This window comes from Platalea leucorodia (assembly GCF_965183815.1).
Source record: "Platalea leucorodia genome assembly, chromosome: 7".
Lineage (NCBI taxonomy): Eukaryota > Metazoa > Chordata > Aves > Pelecaniformes > Threskiornithidae > Platalea > Platalea leucorodia.
This window is the reverse complement of record NC_138829.1, coordinates 17,913,289-17,938,327: the sequence shown is the minus strand read 5'-3', so window position 1 is coordinate 17,938,327 and position 25,039 is coordinate 17,913,289. Positions and strand designations below refer to the sequence as shown.

Below are 25,039 nucleotides of genomic sequence, written 5' to 3'. Positions count from 1 at the left end.
GTTCTTAGAGAAGAATGTTCATGAAAGAATTGTGCAATTAGACTCAAATGCTTTTTTGACCATTAGTAAGGGCCAGTTTTCATGCAGTAACTAGTAATCATCCTTGAAACTGCTTGGAAGGGCTGTCCCAGTTCTGAAACACCATGTGGAACCTATGATTATAGCATATATGATGGTCATTTGGCTGCATGCATCTAAGTATGTCATGCAAGGGGAGCATAAAACATTGACAATGACTCATTAAGTGCTCACTTACGTTACGGGTTGATACAGACAATTCAGATAACTAGGTAATTTAGTGACTTGGGTAGTTTAATGTATCTCTTATGTTCTGTTTTGTTTTGTTTAGCCTTATTGATTAGTTTATTTGAGAACATATGTGTTGTAATTCATTTAAGTAGGCTTAATATCGTCATCATAATGGGTTGATTATAATTTCAAAGTCTTATTCGAGCTTTTTCAGCCTATTATGCTTCCATATGTTTTAGAAGGGCATCTGATATAACTGATCTCTGAATTAAATATCCTAATGGGTTGTTTCTTCAAGTGCACGATGCTGGGTTACAGAGTTTCTTGCCTGAGACTTTTTACAGCACAGTTACATATTCATTTTTATAGGCTATGCTGAAACCAGCCATCAACACTTGAAAATGTCTTTGCTTTATTTTTCCCATATTGACAGTATCAGTTATCATAAAATAAAAACATTAGTTTTAATGGTTTATTTTTCTTTTTAATGATCGAATCTTAAACTCTGAATCTTTAGGATTAACTGCTAGATCAGCAACCTTTTGAATGAAAACTGATAATTTGTTGGAGATATAAGGCTTTTAAAAGATGCTAAGCTGTCACTTAAACTAGCTTTACGTCAGTGGTACCTCTCTTATTTCCATGTTGGTGGTTCTGATAATCACTCTTTGAGTGGGATCAAAATCAAACTCTATTGCATTTATTAGTTCTGGGCTCTAAAGAGCATAGGTAGAAATCTCCTTTAAAAAGTGATTTTAAGCAGTAGATCTCTGTGCCTCTAAAAATTCTTAGGACACACACACTGAATCCTTTTAAAACTGCTGGGAATGCCAGATGGTGAATGGATGACTGAAAAGATGTGAAAAAGGCATCCAGGGAGAAAACAGATGGAAAATATTTATTGATTCTAAATACTGAGAGTTTAAGCACAATTTTCATATGCAGATCCTGCTGCCAAAGGACTTTCAACACTGGAAATGCCAAGAGAGTCATCATCTGCACCAACTCTTGAAGCAGGTGTCCCGGAGACAAGTAGTCACTCTTCCATATCAAGTAAGTTTACCTCTGGTTGCGGATTAAATCTAAGTTGCTGTATTTGTGCGTCGGATGCATATCATGTACGGTAAATGCCTTCCCCTGAGTTTCTTTGAATCTTGGAAGCACAGCTGTGTTGAATATCATTAGATCTGTTAAATCTCTGATGGTCAGCAGTTTGAGCAGTTAGTGGCTGCAAGATTTTCTGTTGTGATATGGCAAATTTGACAAATGTGGTCATTTTTCACTCAATGTCTTGAATTAGAGTAGGTAGCAGCTAAAAGCAATATTTCACTAAAGCTGAATGTTTATTTTCCAGTGTGAGGAAGCATTGTCAACTGTCAGTGCACAGAAGCAGAGTATGAGAGCTCCACAGGGCTGTTATTATGGTCTTCAGTACATTTCTTGCTGTACCTTAGGAAAAACGTCTCTAGCAATTTTTGTAAAATGCCTTGAAATGCCACTTCCTCAGCTGCTCGCTGAAATGCAGTAACTGTTTATCTGAGACTCCCATACACATTTCAATGGAAAGTGAACTGGGTTGGTTTAAGTAGGCAGTGACACATGGCTTAACAGAGCAGATGTAGATAATATTGGAAGGTGGAGGCATCTTAGAACACTAACAAAATCCAGAATGGTGTGTCCATCTAAGTAATGTTAAGTAACACATCCAAAGGTTGATGGGGCAGGACTCTGACTAGTAGAAAAGGGAGGGGAAATGATGACCTGCTTTGATATCAGTGAGCTGCTAGATCAGCTCAACTGTCTTGCTGAACTGCAATTTCAGACTGCTATAGAAAAGTTAAATTTTAATTTCTGAAATTCAGCATCTGCTGATTTGATTGGAAGGGGTGTCTGGCCTATTAAAGGAAGATGTTATTTTAGACATGCTAGATGAGTACTCCAAATTAGAGGTTTCCTCCCCACAAGTGTCTCGTGTCATGTGCATCTTGTAGTCAGAGTACATCTGTTGGCCACCTAATGATACAGATGTTACTTCCTAAAGCAGCTAAAGAGGTGCTGGTTAAGACCTTTCTCTGTCTGGTTTCACTGAGTGCTAGGTGTTCCTGTAAATTCCAATATATGAAATTGGGAATAGTATCTATATGATATTGAGCCTACATTCCTTTGTAAATATTCGTTTTCTCTTTCTGTGTGCCCAGCTTCCAGCTGCAAAAAGGGATGTGAGTGCTTCCGTTGTGTCTCTTGTCCATTTAGACTGAAATATTGTTGACCACCTACTATGTGTCTTTGTGCTTTGCATAATAAGCCCTGATCAGGACTGTGAGCACAAGGCACTTCTGTAACACAAACAGATAACATTACTTGTGCAGCCAGTGCCTGGCTGCAGAAGGCATACATCATTAACTGTGATAGGAAGATTTTGCCTTTGGACTTCTCTTCTTGAGTAGAGAATTCCACAGCAATGAAGGCATGATTGACCAGAGCACTAGCTAACATATGAATGGCTCACCAGCTACTGTATGAAGGTTACTGATCTTCTCATAATTTTTAGGTTTCTTGTAGAAAATCTGATCAAGGAAAATTTCCCTCCCTGTGTCACTAGTCAGTCACAGTCATGAAAAGTCTTGTGCTGATCCACAGCAATCAGCCTGGCTCCAACCCTGTTCAAAGACTGGCACAGTTTTGGTTTTTAGATTTTTTTCTTAACTTATCAATATTTGAAATCATGGCTGTCCTTGAGAAATCAGGTAAATAACCCTGGAAATCCAAACCTGCTCAACAATAGCTTGATTATGTGAAATATGCATGAAATTTTTTTAATTACAATCGCAAAAGCTGTTACGAAAATTCAAAGAGATAATTTTCTATATTTTGACAGTCATCTGCACTCCAAGCAGTCTTGTCAGTTCTAACGTTAATTGCTGTTCTTTCATCAGGAAATTCTATGCTTGATAAAGAGATAAAGCATCTATTTAAAATCCTTGCCCTGGAAACGATGGAAATTCTATTTTTCTCCTAATTTGCTGTGAAAGGCAGCTGCAATATAACTTTTAAAAGTGAAACATGGAATGGGCTCTTGGTCTGGTTCAGTTCCAGAAGTTCGGTTATACAAGGACTGCTTTGCAGCAATGGTGGAGAAGTTTGTACTTAGACCAAAATAGAGTTTAAATGCACTCTGATACATTGAAAGGATATAATGAGGGAAAACTTAAAATACTTCACCTAATAAAATAATTTCAGTGTGCAGATTCCCACTGAAGTTATCATTATGTTTATTATTACTCAGAGCCTGTATTTGTTTTGTTAGGGAGTACTCTGCTTTCTCTGAATTTGAAACTCTCGGATAGAAACTGAGTAGAGCAAGTTTAGGAGAAGGCACTGAACCCCTCAGAGCTTTCTGAAAGTTGTAGTTTATCCCTTGTCTGTACTTCTTCATCACAGTTAATAATGTGAAATACTGGGTTTATTTTCAGAGCTTAGCTGAGTACTGTTTGGAATTTTAGAACGGAACTACCTGATACTATGTTAATACTCTTTTTAACGATGTTGAATGTAGCTGCAGATGAAAATAATCATTAGGAGAAGATTTTGTTTTGTTGCCCTTGCTTTAAGGCCCTGTTGAGGAAAGACTTAAACATATACTTAAGGCAACATTTTAAAAGGTTTCCTGCATGGAAATGCGTGTCAGCCATCTCACGTGCCTTGTTCAAACAGGGCCTTAAAACTCTGTCTTCATACTGTGAACAATGATTTTGGTTTCAGTGGTGGAAAGGTATTGCTCAGACTCAACTGTCAAAGCGAATGTATTATGTTCATTCAATTTGGATTTTCTTATGGATGGAGAAAAAAGTAAGAAAGTCAGGAGTTGTATATGATCTGTTTCTTCTTCCGTTTAAGCACTGAGAAAATACATGACCAAAAAAGTCTTAAATTTTAAATCCACAAATTTTTTGTGTGTGTGTGTGAGCATTATCCAGTGAGAGACATCTCTTAAAGCAAACAGTATCCATTTAAAGAAATATTGTAAATAGTCGGATGAGGAAAAAAATCAAATGCTTGCTGCTTGATAGCTCCATGTAAGAAGAATGGCAGTGAAGCTGTGAAAGGGACCCATCTTCAAAGGCGTGCTGGCTTCACACTTCAGAATAATGTCCAAGTGATATGCCCGAGTGGTGGGTATTTAGGAGGCCTGTTCAGTTTGCATCACCCATGAAGGGTGCTGGTGGTATACAGTCAGTGAATTTGTTTTCCTACGGTGAGCATGGACAGAGCAATCCTCCATAATTTGCTGGGAGGAAACCGAGTTTCATTCCTCAGTACATTGTGTGTGAGTGAGATTCAAGTATACATTTATCACCTGTCAGCATGGGAATTTTGGGGTAGTATCTTACACTTCACAGATGCCAAGTGTTTTGAAGAGCTCTCATGATATTTGCAGACAAAAAGGCACTGACAGTTGACACAGCGGATGAGATCCTGAGTCCAAGTCACTTATGACTGATGTCATTGGGGCCAGAATTGTACCCTGTGTAGTTGCGTGAGTGCATATTGACTTGGGCAAGATCCTTAGAGCAAGCAGTCATTGTCCTTTCAGTATTTATCTCATGCTGGCTTGTAAGATCAGGAAAAAAGACTAGTTTTACATGTTGTCTGAGCCCCTGAAATCCTTTTGCATTTCTGACTTGCAGCTCAGTTCAGACAAATGAAAAGAGGCTCTTTGGGAGCTCTGACAATGAACCAGCTAATGAAGAGGCAGCTGGAACACCAGTCTAGTGCTCCCCACAATATCAGCACTTGGGATACTGGTGAGCTGCATTTATTGTTCTTTATTTCTGTTTCCTAAACCAATTACTTTCTGTATCAATCCATGAAAAAAATGAGTATTTCTATTCTACCATTGCAGAACAGTAATCTGTCTCAAGTCGAAAGTGAAACTTCATAGTGAGTACCAGATTCTCACCTGGTATGAATTGGAATAGTTACGTATTTGGGAGGTAGTTCCTCTGGTACAGTGGTGTCCCCACAATTTTGCATATTACTTGGATTATTTCCTGGCCTCATTGAATGAAATGGAAGAATCACTGTTGATTTCATTAGGTATAGGATTTCATCCCTGGTGCATGGAATCATTTATTTGCATGTATGTTTGCAATGGTGTTGGTACACGAAGAAGTTGTGCCTTATACCAGCCAGTTTTATTTCTCTTTAGAGAAGTTTCTGCCAGCTCATTCTGAACACCTGAAGTTTCTGTTCACTCACTCACCTGTTTTTTCTCCCTTTGAGATGAATGCAAAGCAATGAAAACTGAATTAAGCACATAATTTCCTCATTACTCAAGTGGTTTATTTGTTTTTTTTCTTCTATAACAGATTTTCTGTTATGACCAAAATCATAGCAGATGTCACTAAACAATGAATTCATTCTGGTTTATCATAAATGCTAGATATTTTATTGCCCATCTTGATGTTAGTGACATTATGGAATCATGCTTCTTAGGAATTTATCAGCAGATCCAGATACATCCAGAGAAAGGAATGCTTAAAACGTTATATGGAACTTAGCATGCTGAATGAATGTCTCACCACCAGTTCTGGACAGCTGAGTTAAAATTTTTGCTTAATTCAGTCTTCAGCATCAAATTCCATCAAACTAAATCTTGTAGCTGAAGAATGACTAGTGGTATGGTATATAGTTCAGGATTATCCTTTCGATTCCAGTCTGCTGAGTAGCATGCTCAGCATGAGATCCTTAAATCATAAAGGTCAGAATTTGTCAATGATAACAATGTTTTTTTTGTCCTATCAGCAGGTAAGTTTATTTATTGAAGAGACTTAGCTGGTATCACCTAGTTCCTCAGGCAGAGGTTTAGAGGTGAAAAAGTTACTGCTTTCATTCTGCAAGAAGTAGTTAGCCTCTGTTCAAGAGGAACAAGTCAGCTCTCAAAACCACTTAGGAACTCTGTCGTGTTCATCTTTCCCACTAGCTTTCTTCACAACATCTATGACTTTTCCTGCCAACATTCGTTCCAGCTAAAGGCCTCCAAGCATGGAGATACAAAGTAAAATGTTATTTTCCGGAAAGCTTTGCAACTCTCAGTCTCTTTTTTAACCACTAGTTTCAAAGTAAAATTATTATTTGGACAGAAAACTTTTTTGTTTTTCAGGACAAATGCCCAGTGTGACTATTTGTCATTTCAATGTCACACCACAATTTTAAGACTTATTATACTCAGTTATAACAACTAGGAAGTAGTCTTATCCCACATAAGTATATGATGCGTGCTTGGTTCATGCTTTATTATTTTTTTTACTTTGTTAGGTATCATGTGTCTCTTTCATTTCATATTTCAAACCACTCAAGCTTGCTATCTGTAAAATAAAATCATTTTGTGTCTAGCTTCTGTCAGCACAAACTATACCTGACTTATAGTCTCCTGGTATTTCTAAACATTGCCTTTCTCTTTTTGTGACTTATATATTCCATATCTTGTTGAATCTTTATAGCTAGGCACTTCCTTTCTTGTTTAATGACACTTACTTTTCTAAAATGCCTTCTTTGGTATTAGGTTATCTGTGTCCTTTTTCCTTTGTGGACCTCTTTCATCTCCTTCTCCCTCCCCCCCCCCCCCCCCCCCCCCTTAAAAAATTAACTCTTTTCTTTGTTTTTTGAATAGCTGTTGTATTTGTTTTTCTCTTGTTTTAACTGTTTAAGACTTGTGGTGCTGGTGACAGATGCTGGATTCATAGTTTTGGAGACTGAAGTTCTATATTTATTCACAGAGCAGATACAGCATGGAAAGCGGCTGTGCAATGTCCCTGTTTGCCTAAACCCTGACTTGGAGGGACCACCACTAAGAATCAGAGGTTAGTTTAGTGTCTGTTTGACTTGATATCTCTGCTAAGACTGCCAGGAAGGTTTTTTGGTTAGTACCAAATGGTGCTGAATTTTATGTTCCATTCAGCTGTATTAAAGCTCTCAACTGTCCTTTAGAATGTAGGTTATTGAAAAATTATTAGACAAGACAGTTCATTCAAGACAGGGACAACTGATAAGAAGTACTGGCTTTCTGCTAGTACTTGTTTTGGCTGTCAACCTGGAAATAAAAGACTATGCAGAGTGTGGTTGAATCTCATTTCTTTATGAACTTCCTTATGAACAGCTGAAATACATCCAGACTTTCTTACAGCCTTGCAATGGGGCAGTGACCTACCTTCTTTGCCTAAATCATGTTTTTTTCCCTACTGTTCAGTGCACGAGAAAGGACATTTTTATTTTGAGTAGTTAAGTCTTATTCCAACATTGTAACCTGCATTATGACAGCCTTCAGCATTTGTGTGCTGCAATGGGACTTACATCTAGAGAACATGACAGTGAAAGGATCTTGATTCATTTGTGAGGGGGGAGAAAACTGGCTAGAAATACATGAAAATCTAGTCCTATTGCTTGCATTCTGGATAGTGTCCTACATTACTGAAGAGTATTCTGGACTTCCTGGAGTGTCTGCTCATATCCAGCAAAATCTCAGGACGATTATGAAGTACTCAACTCTGTATGTAAAAGAAATATTTCCTTCCATACTCAGTTGTAAAAAAATGAAGTTGTAAAAAATGGTTGTTTAAAACCTGTCTTATTCTTGTGAAATAAGCCCTCATCACTCCACATGTTTTGAATTCAGAAATTGTGGGAGCTTCTTAGAGTATTTTGCCTGAGAGCTGACACTAAATTTGCTTTTCCTGCAGTAACTGGGATTATCTTATCAGAAATTCCATCTGAACCTAGCTTCGGTGGAGAAGCTTTCTCCTGTTCCCATAGTGAAATATTATCAGAACAGGCTAATGTTAACATTAAATCTGAATCTGCAGATTGAAGCAACGAGCAGGAAAGTCAATAATGGATTACTTGATCTATGGTTGAATTGGCATCAAAAGGGCATTGGTACTCTTCTAAAAATTGGTTCACAAAATGAGCTTTTCATAGATTGGTCTTTAGAATGAGATGCCCTTGGGGACAGCTTATATACATAACGATGGTGTCTACCAGCTGAGCTCCCTGGATGCGGTATGGGAGCTGAACTGTATGGGAACAGGAGTAATGCTGTCTCTGTCATGTCAGCTACATGTGGCAACCAAAAGAGATATTTTTCTTTAAGAACTGAGTCTCTCTTTCTGTCTTAGAGACCTGGAGAACGAAACGGCTAGCTATTTAAATCATCATCACAAGGCATCTCAGATGAACGACATAGCTCGTACATCACAGTAGCTTTGATCCAAGTTTCTGATGGCTCATGAAATGAGTCTGATTATTCTTCTTGAGGTTTTCTTTGCAACCAGACTAGCTGGAGAGCTACCTCTTCTGTATGTTTTTTTCTGCAATTGCTGTTGTCTGCTTAATGAAAATAAAGGGGCCAAGGCGGGAAAACCACCATACTGGAGAGATGTTAGACTGTCAGACTGCCTTATATTGCTGTAATTCTGGAAAGCAGGACTCAGAGAAGCCAAGAGTTTGAATCTTCTGTTATACCTAACTTTTCCTATTAAAACAAGCATCCATCAGAAATTAGATGCACAAAAAGTGCCAAAGGCAAAGGGAAGCCCATATGTTGGCATGATCACAGTGGCTGTGCCCCCAGCTGAACAGCTCAGCTTTGGAGAATAAAGATGCTTGTGAAGACTTTCAACAGAAAGCATTTCTAATTATCAGCCTTCCAATATTCTCAATGTTTCTCAGCTCCTTATGAATTATTTCTTCTAACTGTCCCTTCCTGATTTCTCTCCTATGCCTCTGTTAGGGATGGTATGAATAGATTGATGATCTGGTGTTGAGATATATGAACTTATTTCCTTCTTCATGTCACCGAGAACTATGGGAAGGCAATTCTCCAGCAGTACATGGGAAGGCTGCAAATCTTCTGGTGTCCAGTCTCATAGCAGCTGTACAATCATTCTCTCTCCCTAAAAAATGAGTAGATACAATTACATCCATCTTCTTGGAATTTTTGTTCTTGGTTATCTTTTTCCCAACGATTTTTTTTTTATTATTATTGATAGTTCTAGGTAAAAGCAAGGAATGTGCTATATATCCTTTTGTAGACACACTTTATTTCTCATTTCTATGCACAGTAAAACCATTATGGCTCTTCTTTAGAAGTCTGCTTTTCAAGCAGTTTGGATTTATGTTTAGTGATTTTCTTTCCTTTTTTAATTTTTTTCCCCGTAACTGCCTTAAGGTGCCACAAAATCTAGCCTGCTGTCAGCACCCAGTATAGTCAGTATGTTTGTACCTGCACCAGAAGAATTTGCTGATGACCAGCCCACTGTGATGACTGACAAGTAAGTTCTTTTTCTGTTCTTTTCAAAGAACTAGTTGAACTTCAAACAGGTCAATTAAAGTATAGATATACTTTACAGAAATATAAAGTCCATGCTATCATTTATTTCTATGCTAAGTTTTTTAATTAATTTTTTACCCCAAGGTAAACATTTTCTAATCACTGCCAGGAAGATGTGCTTTTAATTCAGTAAGACCTGTGTGAGTTTGCACAGGAGAAATGATGACTCAGGTTATTGTGTGTGCACGGAGGGCAGGGGACACACCTTCCATCCTATTTAAATCAAGGGTTCCTTGTGATCCATCAGAAACCACTTTTGCCTTAGGAAAGAGAAAAGCTCTTTTTTAAAATTCCTTTGGGTTTCTGTTGAAATAGATTACATGTGATTACACATCAACAGTTACCAACATAGCATTTTTAATGCTGATACTCACTGATCCCGAAAGCTTTTGCAAACCTTAATTGGTTGGTTAAAATGCCTCTAAAGGAAGTGTTAAACCTAAGTGTACTCATTTAATGGAGAAGTAAAGCAGTCAGCAGGGGGCCATGCATCGATTTAGTCAAAAACTGGGAAGAGAAACTGTAAGTTCTTGCTTGTGCTTCTGCTCTCAGTCCAGTAGACAGACATGCCAGGATGATCACCAGAGAAAGACAGGGCCACTGTGCAGGCTGTGACTGAAAGTGGACCTTATTGTGTGACAAAGTGAAGCATCCCAAAAGTTAGGCTTACCTTTGGCACTTCCCTTGGCCATTTCACCAAAACTCTAGCACCGCCTATTAACATACAGACCAGCTGAGCTTGACTTTCATGACTTTGTTGGCATTTTTTCTTTCTGTTCAGTAACAAAGGCAAGAAAATTGCCTGTACAATTCCATTAAGTTAAAATATCACAATCTGTTGGAGTCATTAGCAACTGATTGATCAAATTAAGCAAACCTCCCTACTGGGCTGAGATAAGCCAGTTTCCCACATTGGTTTGCCTTTTTCGTAGGTTGTGAAAGCCTGTCTCATCTCTCCTAAATCTGACATCCCCTTTATAATTAGACATTACAGAGCCCTTTCAGAACTTCATCAGTTGTCTTTGAGCATTTCAGGAAGGATAAGTGACTCAGCAGCAAATCTGCCCTGGGAAAGGAGACTTCTCTGAAATCTAAGGTTCTGTGCCCCTGAGAGGTCCTTTCATTTCTTTCTTAATAGCTATAACTGCTGTGGGAATCAATCAGATCATTGTTTCCTAATTGTATAATTTGTTATTCATAATTCATGACTGACAGGAAGGACAATGTGAAATTGTTGCATCTCTCTAAGATCATCTATGAGAGTCATTATTTGTGTCTATGCTGCTAAATAGAAGAGTGCCAGGGACTTGAGCCCTCGCCTGAGCCCAAGTTGCATGAACTGGCTGGTGTTCACGTTGCTGAGGGTTAGTCTTCACTGCTGCAGATTTCTCTTGGATAGTACAAACTGAAGCAGTCCAATATAGAGTGAGGGAATTAGCTAGCAATTAGGAATGAAGGACCCAAAACAAGGCCTGCCCTGTGGCCCTCTCATTTGTCAGTGAAGAAACAGCCAGTGCAGCTAGTGAGGAGCTTTATTAATGTTTGAAAGCCATGGACTGTTATCAATTACAGAAAGATCACAATTACATTAACTTTCTAGATAAATTTTGAATAGAATGTACTAAATAATAGTACCTTAGAAAGGCATAATTATACACATACATGTATATAGTAATAGTTTGTTTTAAATTTGTTAATGTCAGTTTTTAAAACTGTTCTTTGCAGGTGCCATGACTGTGGGGCTATTCTTGAAGAATATGATGAAGAAACACTAGGCCTCGCCATAGTTGTGCTCTCAACCTTCATTCACCTTAGTCCAGACTTGGCTGCTCCTCTGCTGTTGGACATCATGCAGTCTGTAGGGAGGTAAATTCAGGACTTTCCTCTCTCCCATATGACTGAAAGACTTTTGTGCCTGGAATTAGGTTTACATAACCTTCAACATATTAAGTTATATATTTTAAAACTCTTAAGTGAATAACATCTGGTTCTGTCTGCTGCTTTGTTACTCGTCATTTTATCAATTTCTTACGTAACTTCTTCCACTGTCACTTCAATTTTGGGCAGCTTCTTTGACCTCTTTCCTTTTTACCCTCCAAAGGAAGGTTCCAGCTCGGGAATCTCCCCAGTTTGTCCCACTGTAAACAGTGATGTAAAGAATTAATTCAGTTTTTCTGCAGTACCCTTATATTCCTTGAGTGCCTTGTTACCTGAACAGCAGTTGATGCAGCATACTCTCTGGTGTGCTTCTTGATCCCATTTTATTTGAAGAAAAATTTACTGTTAGTTTTTATTTCTTCTGCTAGTTGCTCCGTGAACCGTTTTTTGGCCTGCCTTCTTGTGTTTTTTACATTAGGTTTGTCAGAACTTATGCTCTTTTCTGCTTTCATTTGAGTCATGACTTCAGCTTTTTGAAAGAAACCTTATTTTGTCTAATAACCTCCCTCACCTTTCCTTTCTTTTCTTGTCTTGAAGTCTTTCTTAACAAGTGGGGTACCTTGGCCCTGTGCTTCCAATGTAATGTTCTTAAACAACTTCTGTGCTTCTTGTAAAGACTGAATTCTCTTGGCTACCCCTTTTTGCTGCTTTGACGGAATATTTCACTTCTATTTAGTTCCTGCTTTAGAAGTTATGCACAAATGTGGTCAGCTTTTCTGAATTTTTTTGTTCCTGGAGGATTGTTGACTCCTAGGTATGATCATTCATTAGCATACCTGAAGCCCTTCAGGCTTTTCAACCATGTTTTGTATGCTAATTAAGACCAAGTAAAGAGTTGCATCTCCTTATGAGGGCTTCCTAACCAGCTGCTGCATGAGATTGACTCTGATAAGGTCTTAAACGTTTGGTGTCGTATTATTTTTCTCTTGTGACTTTTACGCAGTGTGCATGGGATAATTGAAGTGCGCCATTACTATGGTATCACTTATTGTTGTTGCTGCCTTGGCCACTGCCACAGCTTCCTGCCTAAGAGGTGGGAGGGATGCGTTGGGGGTGTTTCAGAATAAACTTCTGAGCAGCACTAGAAGTGCAGAAATGGTGTGCAGCTCTCCTTTTCCGTGTTGTTTTCAGTGACTGAAGTTAAAATCGCTTGACTGTGACTTCTGCAGGGGCACGGCTCTTCACAGCCCTGCCTCTCCACTACCTCCCAATTCCATTTAAACACAACAGCTATTCAAGTCCTCCATTTCCATTAATTGCAAGGCTGCAGTTCCCTGCTGTCGCTGCTAATGAACTCTGATGGAGGCAAAGTTTCTAATCCAGACAGATACTATCCATTCTGTGTGATTCTTGTAAATACAGCAGTACTACAGCCACAGAGAGTAAATCATTTGGAAGATAAATTATCAAGGGATGAGGGCCGAGTGGGCTACCTACTTCTGTGCTTTGAGGAGGAAATGCTGCATCTTTGGAGTGAGACAGCTGATTGTTTTAGAGCAGCAGATGGCATGCAACATGGGGTATTCCTGGTAAATATCCTGTGTTGTTCCTACTGGCTGTCATTTCTGACAAATTCTAAGTCCAGTAAGAGACTCCCCACAAAGGAATTATTTTGTATACAGGCAAAATAAGTAGCACATACAAGCAGAGAGGCATTCAGGTGCCTCATGTATATAACCTAAGTTGCTGTCTTTCATCAGGCAGTGCCGTATCATTACCTCCAAATACCCATCTGACAGCAGAGGTGAGAATGAATTAGACTTCTTGCATTTTTATTCTTAGAAAAAGAACTACTACTTTCATGCTTAGAAGAGGAAATAAGGAGTTAGGAAATCCAGGGTCTTTCAGAATACCTAAACAATACACAGAAGGATTTCCAAAAGTTATTTGTGTACCCAGAGGTACAGATAGGCATCTATTGGGATTTTCAGAAGAGAAAAAGTTCTGCGTTCAAGTTACTGACAATTAGAGATTGACATGTTTATAAGACTCTGGCACGCACTTAACTTTAGTTCCTGAATCAAGATTTTTGACTTGTTGATTCCTATTTCATTGATTTCCAGTGAGATTTAGGTTTCCAAGCATCAAAGCCCTCTTTGAAAATGGCATTTAGGCTCTTGAATTAGTGAGGAGCTTTGAAAAGCTTAACTTCTGTTCTTAATGTACAAATTTGAACACATCCATTTACTGTCTACTGTCCATTGGCTGTTCTGCTTTGTGGTCTGCAAAGTGGAGGTAATGATGGGGGTTCATGGCCTTTGTGCAACAAAATATTTAGAGTAGTAATGATAAATACATTCAAGCTGTAAATTTCAAAAAGTTTCAGATGTTCCCAAGTGTTTAGTGTAGTTCCTGTCTCACAAAGTTTTTCCAAAGTTAGAAACCAAATGTTTTGTTTATCATAAAAACCACACTTGCATTATTGCATTCAAAAGGAGAGAGAAACTTTGCATAGGACTTTGATTTCTTTTAGAAGAAGTATTTTATGCTGTTGTATTTCTGTGCTTCAGTAGGTTTTTGAAAATAAGTGTAATGTCCTCCATTGGGCATGTGATTAGTCTCGTTGCATTCTGCAGAAATCCTCATGTGCTTTAATGTAAACAGATGCTACAGTTATTCCAGAATCAAGGTCTTTATTGCTTGAAGGTGGCTTCAGACCTGTTTTCACCCAAAATTAGCTTTACACAGCAGAATTAATATGTTATATTTTAGTGTGAACTCCTCTTAACAACAGCGGAGTCAGGGGCTCTTACGAGTTTTTCTGATTCATGCTGGTTCAACGGAAGAGAATATAACCTTCAATCCCCTGCACCATCCAGCCTGAGATTATTGCACTGTTGAAAAGTATGCTGTGTTCCCAGCTTGTCATGCATCATTAATGAAAATCACCATCCATTTTGGTTTACACATGCATTCGACTGAGCTGCCTTAGGGTCCTTTTTGGATTTTGCAGTGGTGACTAGAGAGGAAACTGTCTTCAGAACAGAGGCTGACAGAGGATTGAGCAACAGCTAAATCCAGCCTAAAAGGATCATGAATCAAAGATAAACATTGAAGGCCAGATCATCAGCAGATGTAAATTAGCATAGCTCTATGAACTTTCCGTTTAGACTTATCAACTTATTCCAGCTGAAATACTGATGCACAGCAGATGAAAGTAAAAATTGCATGATAATTTGTATGTAAGAGATGCTTCCAGTGTACATCTTTATAATTGCTTTTTAATGGCTTTTAGTGTTAAGGGTGTATTGCTTTGATATTATAAGCCCTGATTCTATTCATTTACATGTCCTGGATATTGAAGTGCATGATTTTACTTCAGGATTGTGTTCAGTATTTTCATCACTAAATGCCCATATTTGGCTTCAAAGTCTATATTTAGGTACTAAAATAAATGACCCGATTTTTGAGAACCCAGTATTTCTCATCTGACTTTGTAAGAGCTCGTAGGTATTTAGTGTTTCTGAGATTAGGCCAGTTATTTACATGCCAAAATCTGGAACTAGAAGCCTCACTTCAGACTGCCAAGTAGAGAATTTTGGCTTAGTCTATGTTGCTGTGTTAATCAGAAACAATTCAGTCAGTAGGCAGCTTCTGGCAAACTTTTTTCTCCACATCCTTCTAGGTTAGCAATTATCCATGATGTGCATGTAAGGCAATAGCTTTACTTCATTATCTTCATGCTAGTACAGGGATGCAAGTAGAATTGTCTTTAGAGCTGTTAAGTATTTGTGAGACCACAAGACTGAATAGAGTTTATATGTCATGCAAACATGATTTGACTGAATTTTAGTGCTCTTCATGTCACCACTTTCTGGTGACATTTTAAATGTTCTCTAAAATTCTTGTTTATTATTAAAAAAAAAAAAAGATACTTTATTGTCTTACTGAAAAATGGAACACAAAAAAAGCATATGAGCTTCACTTATTTTTTTATTTTCATTCCAGGTTGGCATCAAGTACAAGTTTTTCTAATCAAGCAGAAAGGTATGGTAGCAAAGGATACCTTAGCCAAAATGAAACAATTGATCTAAAGCATCATCCTCCCTGGCCCTGAAAACAACTAAATTTAAGTTTCAAAAAATTTATTTAAGATTTGTGAGTAAGAGTAAAAACTGTCCTTTCCCAGTTGTTTCAAATATCTCATGTGTTCTGAAGATGAACAGGAACCCATATTCATATGTATTGAACCTGAAAAAACTCAGAATCAGACGTAACTTAAAGATGCTTTCTGGTTTCCACAATTTCAGTGCAGCTTTTTCTGGCTTGTTCTGTGTTTGGTATTTGTCTTGATAAACTATCTCCACACATTCAGTCAAGTGAATTATCCTTGGCCATGGAGAACCCCTGACAGTGATGTCTCATTATGTAAATCAGATGCTGAATAGGACAAATTCATTTTGAGAAGCTGTAAAAAATGTTAAGATGTGCAGTTTATGAGTAAATAGATAATACTTTAGTTTTTTAAGTGAAACCATTAATTTTATGAGTGACTAGGAACTACTTCATCTCTTGAAGGAAACTGCAAGAGGCAAATTAATATTATAATGTGTGTGTTTGCCTGTTCATGTGTTTTATGGTAAAGCCAAGAACCTCATCCTGTATCACTGAAATACACAAGGTGAGAGCAGGATTATATTTCAAACTCAGATGACTCACAAATAAGACTATGTGGAGAATCAGGAAAAATGCAACAATTTATTGAGACTTAAATACTTTAGGTATGTGTACATAACTTTTTCAGCTCTGCATAGTCAAGCTGAAGTCATAAAATCAACATGCTGAACTGTTTTTTGGGATCAGGACAGTTCTGCTTTTGACTGTCTCACTCATAACTGAACACTTCCGTAATTAAAAAGAATAGGATCGTCTTAATTTTCTCCCTGTAGTCAGCTTTGAGAAGTGTTTCATCTGCAAAGCAATTTCTTTCTTCTTCCTTTTCCCTCCCTTTGTTTCAGCATGATGATCCCTGGAAACGCTGCAGGTGTGGCCAAGCAGTTCCTCCGTTGTGTGTTCCATCAGCTGGCTCCCAACGGCATCTTCCCCCAGCTCTTCCAGAGCAATATTAAAGGTAATGTGTGGTACTTGAGTGCTTTCTGTCCCTTTCACTTACCTCTATGTGGACAGTCAGTGTGAAAATGTATTTCGAATTTCAGATGGAAGTTTTTTACGGACCTTGGCCACATCTCTTATGGACTTCAGTGAGCTGAGTTCCGTTGCTGCTCTGAGCCAGCTGTTAGAGGTATGTTGGCAATCAGCCCTGTTAATGGTGCTGGTTTTATTAGCATTATCAGGCATATTGGATCATTTCTTCTCATTCATTAAGAGTTCAAACTTGCATCACCAAAAGCAATGTGAATTTTTGTTTTGTCCTCCCTGCAAGCAGGATTAGGCTGTCCTCACCGTCTTCCTTCTGGGTTTTGCTCTCACTGATAGCTTTTTTTTTTCCTGCCCTCAGAGCAGCTCCTGGAGCTGTCCTGCACATTGGTAGTGTGGACCATCCCTTACCTCACCACTATTTCTGGTTTTCAGGAACATTTCTGCTTGTACATCTCAGTTCTCCCTCTCCCCTGTATCTGCTGACAGTTTCTCTAAGTAGTCCAAAGATTTATTGCCTGCCGTTCACTGAATGCCTTCTGTGCACGTGGCTTGTTTCTACTGTAACTTTTATCCTTCCACTAGCACTAGACACTTGCATGTATCCTGCTCTTCTTATAAGAACGTGGCAGTTGCTTCATACAAAGATTTTGACATCACTTTAAAACTGCTTATGTCTTTCCAGGCCTGACCCTAGTACACAAGCCAAAAAAGCATACATGGTCCACTGAACATTAATGAACATATCTTGTTTAAAACCCTCCAAAGGAAAACATGGGCAATCCACTGGTGAATACTTTACGAGTTCTGCTTTTTTTACTGCCATGCCAATCTAGGCAGGTTATAAGTTAGGACCCTGCTTATAACATTTTGGCTCAAAATCTCTTGGTCAATACTTTAGGCACTGAACTAGACTTAACTGTCACATACACAGTTCAAATTCCCTGCACAACATTTTATCAGTAGCATTATAGAAGAGGCAAGTAGTATTTGATCTGAGCAAATTAACCTCAGCGTTTCCAAATACTGTTTAAGGGACCATTTCTGCATGTGTACATTTGTTTACAGTTCTTGTTTTGTTTCCCAGGGTTTAAACAACAAAAAGAATTTACCAGCAGGGGGTGCGATGCTACGCTGTTTGGAAAATATTGCTACCTTTATGGAAGCCTTGCCGATGGATTCGCCCAGCAACCTCTGGACCACAATTAGTAATCAGTTTCAGACCTTCCTTACTAAGCTCCCTTGTGTTTTGCCACTTAAGGTATGATGTGTGGACATCTGAAACAAGCTATACTGCCATTGGTCAGGATGTACTGAAACCGTGGGAAAGCTCTGGATGAGAAATCAGAGCAGGTTGTTGTGAATATTTTCTAATGATTCAACTAATGTTTCCAGAGGACTGGATTTATTGTACATCTGATCCATCCCTTTAATTATATTTTCCATGGGTAACAATAACAACTCTGACCAGAGTACTCTTCACTTCTTTGTTGGCTTTTTTTCTCAATACTTTCCATGCCCTGTCTTTGTCAGATTAGAATACTGCATTTGAGAGAATCAGCATTTTGGCAATAAAAATGCATCTGGTTTTAACTGTTAAAACAAAATAGAACTCTCAAGAAGAGCAGCACCACCTTATTAATTTTCTAAAAGTACACAATAGTCAGACAGGCAGAGAGAACTGAGACTACTGGGAATTGAGCTTAGCCTGTTTGGCTGACCAGGTTGTAGTTCTGGCTGTAATCAGAATATAGTTGCAGAAACTGAATCTAGAAGCTTTGGGCTCTGATTTCTGAGTCCAGAGTCCTCTGAGAGGACATAGAGAGGGATCTTATTTCCTGGTGTGTACATTTCCAGATGTCTTTTCAGTAAACACCATAAAAACTTTTCTGAGTCTTTCCAGTAAACATGGGATTCTAATGCCCTTATTCTGACTTTATTTCCTATGGCATGAATGAGCCCAGTACTAATTTCTTCTGGGCAAAACAGCATTGCTCAGTATGAGCTGAGGGATCCAAAATCTAACTTCGTGACTTATAACATTGTCTTTTAAATTGGGGGTCACCACCAAATTACATGAATGCTATTAAATTCCTTGGCACTATTATGCAATAGTCAGATCTTGAAACTTCTTTAGGTTTTGGTAAATTGAGGCACCATCCTGCAGCACTTACTAAGCCAAACAGGCAATAACCATTCCCTTTGCGTACTAGCCATCCCAATCTGTTGCATCTTGTCTAATTGAAATAAATAAAAAGACATGAATTGGATCTTAGTAGTTCCAACTGCATATCTGCCATTCACAGAACATTTAGATGGAGTGTTTACTCTCATTTCCCTTTTATTCGTGGGAGTTATCATTAGTGATACAAGTAAAACAATTGCTTGCTCCTGATCCATGTCCTGTTCCTTTCTCTGGGGTCATAAATGACTCTGCTGTTCTAGATGTTTGCAGAAGGGATGAGGCAAGACAATGGATAGACCCTGAAAAGTCCCATTCACTGCTGCAACCTGTGTGATTTACACAGAAGAAAACTCAGTTACACCATAAGGAACAACTTTAGAGAGACTTCTGGAGCAGCTATTGCCAGGGCACATTGTGATGTTATGAGGTGTGAGTTGTAGCCCTGTCTTGGAGTGTGGGGGAAAATGTCATAGCCCAGGGCAACCACAGAAATATAACATGAGGTACCTGGTGTGCACCTCCTGCTAACCCACTTTCCCCCCCCCCCCCATCCATTTTTATTACAGTGAAAATGTATTTCTAGGAAATTTTTCTTATAAAAGGGTAAAGTTAACTTTTCTGAACTAGTACTGTAGTGAAATTTTCTCAAGGCCCATGCTGTGGTATGTTACCACTGAAGAGGTGCGATTGTGTGTTCTGGAATAAGCCAGTTTAGGCAAAGTAAGTAAAGATCAATCATCAGGGATCATTTTTCAGACTTCACCTATAACTTATTCATAGCTGCTACCACTAAAAGCAAGACATGCACAGAAAGGTACTAACTCTGGTTTTTTTTTCTTTTTTTTTCTTTTTCCTTTCCTGCCTTCAAATACGTTCACAGTGTTCTTTAGATTCTAGTTTAAGAATCATGATTTGCTTGTTGAAGATACCTACCACTAGTGCCACCAGGGTAAGTTCCAAGAAGACAAAGCTCTGTTGCTTCAGATTTAGCCAGCCTGTGCTATTCTATGAGTGTCTTCTTATCTCCTAGCTAGGAATGTATTATATAGAAGCATAAAATTGTGCAGTCTGATACTCTTTGGAGAATGAGAAGAGCTTTGGAATCTAGGTTACAGTAAAGTGTGGGTGAGATTACATTCCTGTGTGGGTGTGAATGTATATCTTCTTAAAGATTTGATGTTCTCTTTTTTTTTTTTTCCCCTGTTCTTTTTTTTCTTAAAAAAAATAAGTAATGAACTTCCTTAGAAGTTCTGCAGTACAATTCCACTGAGATCAATGAGGTTTTCCTGCATAAACACTACAGAATCTCTTCTGTCTCATAAGCACTGTGTCAGAGGTGAAACTATTTTCTAATTTTTTGCTTCTAATGTCTCATACAAGCATAAAGGCAGATGCTAGATAGAATAGCCATTTGACAGAAACAGTGTAAATCCCAGCAAGGTAGCCTCTGAGCTAAAAAGAATGCTGTTCATTCAGGCATTTCAGAGTTCGAATGCTTTTTTTTTTTTTTTACTGAGCAACCAGTTATTGATTTCTCTAAATCATGTCGTTGCAGAGTCTTCTGGAGCCTTTTTCAAAATTACTAAGCTTTGTAATTCAGAATGCTGTCTTCACTCTCGCCTACCTGGTGGAACTGTGTGGTTTATGCTACCGAGCCTTCACTAAGGTAACAATGAGACTGTATCTTCCTTTAGGGACAACTGAAAATAGGACAGGCAAAGTCCTTCTTCCCTCAAGTAGTATGTTTGTAAGTAAAGCTGAAATCAGTGTCAATTTTCAGACATGTCAACAGTTTTAATGTAGTTTGGCCAATCAAGTAGTGATCATGATTCAATGCCTTTTGATAGTACTGAGTTTCACATTCACAGTATAGACACAGATAAAAGAAACTGCTGAAAACATTGCTCAGAAAAGTATTTTGATGTGATATCATGACTTGGGTATTTTTTTTTCTTGTAGAGATGATATCTGGTATTCATGCATGACTTAAAATATCTGTACAGTCATATCTGTACATAAGTTTAGCCACGTACCTTGTGCAGTAAAAACTTAAATATTCCTGGTAGTGCCTTTTGAGAGCACAGCTGTGAGGGGAGGCAACAGATAGCTAAAAGTAAAGTGGAAGACTCCAAGTTAGGAGCTTCCCAGCTTAGATCCTATTCCATTCTGTATTAGGGATCTCACTTTGGCCTGCATGGCTGTAAGCTGTGTAGAAAAGAGAACAGTATGTGTGCACCTTTAAAAAGTTTTTAAGATTCCTGGATGAAAGCTATGGTGTACAAAAAACACTCAGTTATTATTCAAGTTCATTGTTGTAAATGATGGTGAGAAGTTGAACAACAACAAAACCCACAAAAACAATGAAACCTTTTACTAAGGCCCTATATGCGCCATTATGTAGATTGTTAAGGTATTGAGCAAAAATGTTGCTTCAGCCACTAAGTGCACAGTTTGCCATCCTTGATACGTTTGTCAAAACAGTAATTAATCTTCAGGAAATGTTCTCTTATAAGTAGCTACATGATTTTCTATATTGATAATATGCAACTGCAACATGCGTTGCTTCAGTCTTGGTAAGACTTAAAATATCACTGGACAAACAGAGAAGAAGTAATAAAAGCAGTGACACTCTCACAGAAAAACTGCACAAGAAAGTAAGAAAAACGTTTACCAGATGTAATGCTTTGAAGCATTAAATAGAAACTAGTAGTATGTTTAATTACAGCAAGCAAATACTACCTTTTTTGTCTCATTTGAAAGAGAAGAGTTTATAAAAGAAAAAAAATCCTGAATAAAGAAGAGACTGTCCAGCTTTTGGAAGTAATTTGAGTTAGATCTATAGTTAAGACTTTGGGCAAGGCAAAGTGAGAAAAATGTTAACTTAAAGTCCAACAGTGGGCTTTTTTCATTGAAACAAAAAAAGCCTCATTTAAAACTGAAGGAAAGACATTCCTCTTGCGTTTGTGGTCTGATAAGACTGTTTCATGTGTGCCTGCTAAAGCAAATTGTGAAATACAGGAAATGTTTCACTCCCCTCATGCTCTGCAGTTTCGGTTATTTCAAGAAAATTTTATTAAAACCATGGCATTAAAAAATCCCATGCTTTTCTTGCATGCTTCCTGGTTCAGTGTTCTATTAATATATTGAATACTTAATTGCACCCAGGAAGCTTGGATTATAGCACTTGGTAAAATCTCCTTCTTGATTTAGTTTCATGCAACCTGGTAACCCAGAAATGGAATCATTAGTGAATGGTCTCCTGCAATTTATAGCCACAAAATGCTCGATTTAGTGCAACTCCACACTACATTATCTTTGTTATTTCTGAAAGCCTACCATAATTTTGCATTAGAAATATCAAATTAATGACTGCCGTCACAGAAAAAACCAAATCAGTTGTGATGTCTGTGTTTCTCTACAGTGGAAATCACTGTAGCCAAGTGAGAGTGTTGTTCGTGATTGATAAAATACCATGTAGAAGTGAATTCCAGAAGGAATATAATTTGTGAACATTGAAACTATTCGGATTTAATTGCTTGTTTTGCAACTTCGAATGTGCTGGCTGGAACAAAACACCCAGTTTCAGCTAAGCTGTGGAGGATTCTTGTCTTTTCAAAGACCAAGCCACTCTGACATGCACTTTGTAGAGGTCAGTGCTGTACAACCACTCCAAATCTTTATTTATCTCCAACATTTTCCTAATACCCTGTGGCAGGAATATCTGAGTTCCTCTTGTCTTGGAGCCTGAAGACTCGCGTCAATCTGATATTTCCTTGTCTGACTTTCTGTTCCAGGTCAGCAATTTGATTTTTTCAGTGCCTTTGGAACTCCTAGTTGAGAGTAGCCTCTCTTCTGCGGATTGTAATCTTCTTATCTTTAGTTTTCCTTTCAAGTAACTTAAGGTCCTAAATGGACACTTTTTGAATTTCTTATCTCTTACAGCTGCAGAAGCTTGAACCTAAACTTAGCCTTTTGCTAGCGTTCTGTTGACTCTTATTAAGTAAATGCGGAATGCCACTGAATTGGACTTGACATCATTTTGCTATTGAATTTTTTTGAAGAATCTTGAAGTGGCTGATCTTCAGTATTTGTAATTACTGTAGTAGCAACAGAAATAAAATAAAGAATTTTGCTTTATACTGGCTTACTTGGAGGATAGCATACCACTTCATTAAAGAACCAAATTTACTATTCTTATTACTAAGTTTGGGCCCTGAGATACTGGTAGAAACAAACTTCAGTAGTTTCATGTTCTACACATAGACATCTGGCAAGTCACAGTTTGAAGGTTGCAAGGCATTTTTTTATAGGGATGCATAGGCTGGAGGAGAGGAAATGGCCTCCAGGACAAGAGGAAATGGCCTCAAGTTGTGCCAGGGGAGATTTAGATTAGATATTAGGGAAAATTTCTTCACAGAGAGAGTGGTTAGGCATTGGAACAGGCTACCCAGGGAAGTGGTGCAATCACAGTCCCTGGAAGTGTTCAAACAATGCGTGGATGTGGTGCTGAGGGACATGGTTTAGAGGTGGACTTGGCAGTTAGGTTAACGGTGGGACTCGATGATCTCAGAGGTCTTTTCCAACCTTAATGATTCTATGATTCTATAGACATTCTAGAGGGTTAATTCAGCTGAACAGAGGCTAAAGGGGTTGTATTCTTGACTCTTTGGTACCAGGTTTACACATGTGACTCCTTATTCTCATGGAACTAATACCCATTTACAGCTCTGTTGCAGAATATAAAGCTCTTAAAGTATGTATAAACCATGTTTATACGTATTTATCACCAGCAGAATGACAGGAATAAGTAGGCTGTGCTAGGAAGGCTACTCTCGGCTATTGACTTCAGTGTCATCACTCCTGATTTACAGTGCAGGAAGCAAGAGGTCAGATGTCAAAAAACATTTTGCTTGATTTTGCTTCATCTCTCTGCACTGCATGTGCTTAACAAACATTAAGAGTTTAGACTGTGAGATAGGAGTCTTCTTTGAGAAAGAGGTAGGTCACTATTATATTATCCTTAGAGCCAAGGAAAGCTGGGATTCACGAAGCCTATGCTTCCTTCCCAGTGTTCTGAAAAAGCAATTTATTATGGCCCAATTATATCCTGTGTAGCGTATGTGTTAGTCTGTAAAATAGCCGAATGCTTTTGAAAGAATTTTACCTCTCTTTTCCAGTATGTGCAGGCTACTGTACTGGGTTACTGATAGGAACTTCTGTCCAGTGTTCAGGGGATGTAATTGTCAACTGTCTGAGCATGGCACTGCATTATGTATGTGTCTCAAGACTGTGAAGGCATATGATGGTAGGAAGGGTCAGTCTTGCTGGTGAATTCTAGTCAGTAATCAGGGTCTATTTGCACCTTGAGTGTTGTGCACCGTTCTGGTTCCCCATTCCCAACAGAATATAGTAGGATTGGAGACAGTTCACATAACGGTAACAAGAATGATCAAACAGTGGGATGAGTTCCACATACAGAGCAACTAAGTTAGGGCTCTTCAATCTGAAAAAACAACAATTGACGGGAATGTGAGAGAGGTCTGTAAGGTCAAAAGTGACCCAGATAGGGATAGGCAGTTTCATGCCTTTCCAGTACAAGAACAAAAATATGTTAAGTTTGAAGGAACCAGTGTCAAAGCAAGTAAAGGGAAGTGGTTCTTCAACAGCGTGTGACTCCTTGCCAAGTACTGGGGGTGCTAAAAGTTGACATGGGTCCAAGAGGTCAATGGACACAAACGTGGAAGAGAAATCCACCGACAGTTATGAATTATATAGAAACCACACTGAGCTCAGAAGTTCCTTGATCAGAAAATAATTGGTGGCTAGGAGAGTAGTAGTGGGAATTATACATGCTTGACTTGTTTTTATTCTTCCTTTTGCGTCTGTTTATGGCCTTGTTGGAGGTAAGATACTGAGGACATTTGTTCTGATCTGACCTCTCCTGGATATTCTTGTATTATTCTTATCAGAGCACCACTCATACTTATCCCCTCAAGTAATAATTTCACAATACAGCTGAGCTGATCCAGTGTTTGCCGCTCCCATAAGGGAATGTTTTTTAGGTTTGTTTTCTTTTTTTATTGATGTTGGAGTGTTAGCTTCCTGCCTAGCCTGCAACAAAGTAGTCAGACAAGGACCACTGCAGTTTGGGGCCCATTCCATCAGCTAAATGTGTAATCTGT

General features: G+C 38.4%; 1 protein-coding gene across 3 annotated transcripts in view; it reads left to right on the top strand.

Annotated features, from left to right (window-relative positions):
* UNC79 (unc-79 homolog, NALCN channel complex subunit) overlaps positions 1-25,039 on the top strand; it is a gene marked incomplete at both ends in the record, with an annotated part of 115,034 nt that overhangs the window by 63,609 nt on the left and 26,386 nt on the right. For all 3 annotated transcript variants that reach the window (XM_082316844.1, XM_082316843.1, XM_082316845.1), the window contains 11 exons: positions 1,195-1,302; positions 4,938-5,054; positions 7,029-7,112; positions 9,476-9,578; positions 11,363-11,503; positions 15,524-15,562; positions 16,534-16,646; positions 16,732-16,817; positions 17,760-17,933; positions 19,738-19,806; positions 20,413-20,523. In XM_082316844.1, the coding sequence (XP_082172970.1) occupies positions 1,195-1,302; positions 4,938-5,054; positions 7,029-7,112; positions 9,476-9,578; positions 11,363-11,503; positions 15,524-15,562; positions 16,534-16,646; positions 16,732-16,817; positions 17,760-17,933; positions 19,738-19,806; positions 20,413-20,523 (1,145 nt within the window). The remainder of the gene's footprint in view (positions 1-1,194; positions 1,303-4,937; positions 5,055-7,028; positions 7,113-9,475; positions 9,579-11,362; positions 11,504-15,523; positions 15,563-16,533; positions 16,647-16,731; positions 16,818-17,759; positions 17,934-19,737; positions 19,807-20,412; positions 20,524-25,039) is intronic.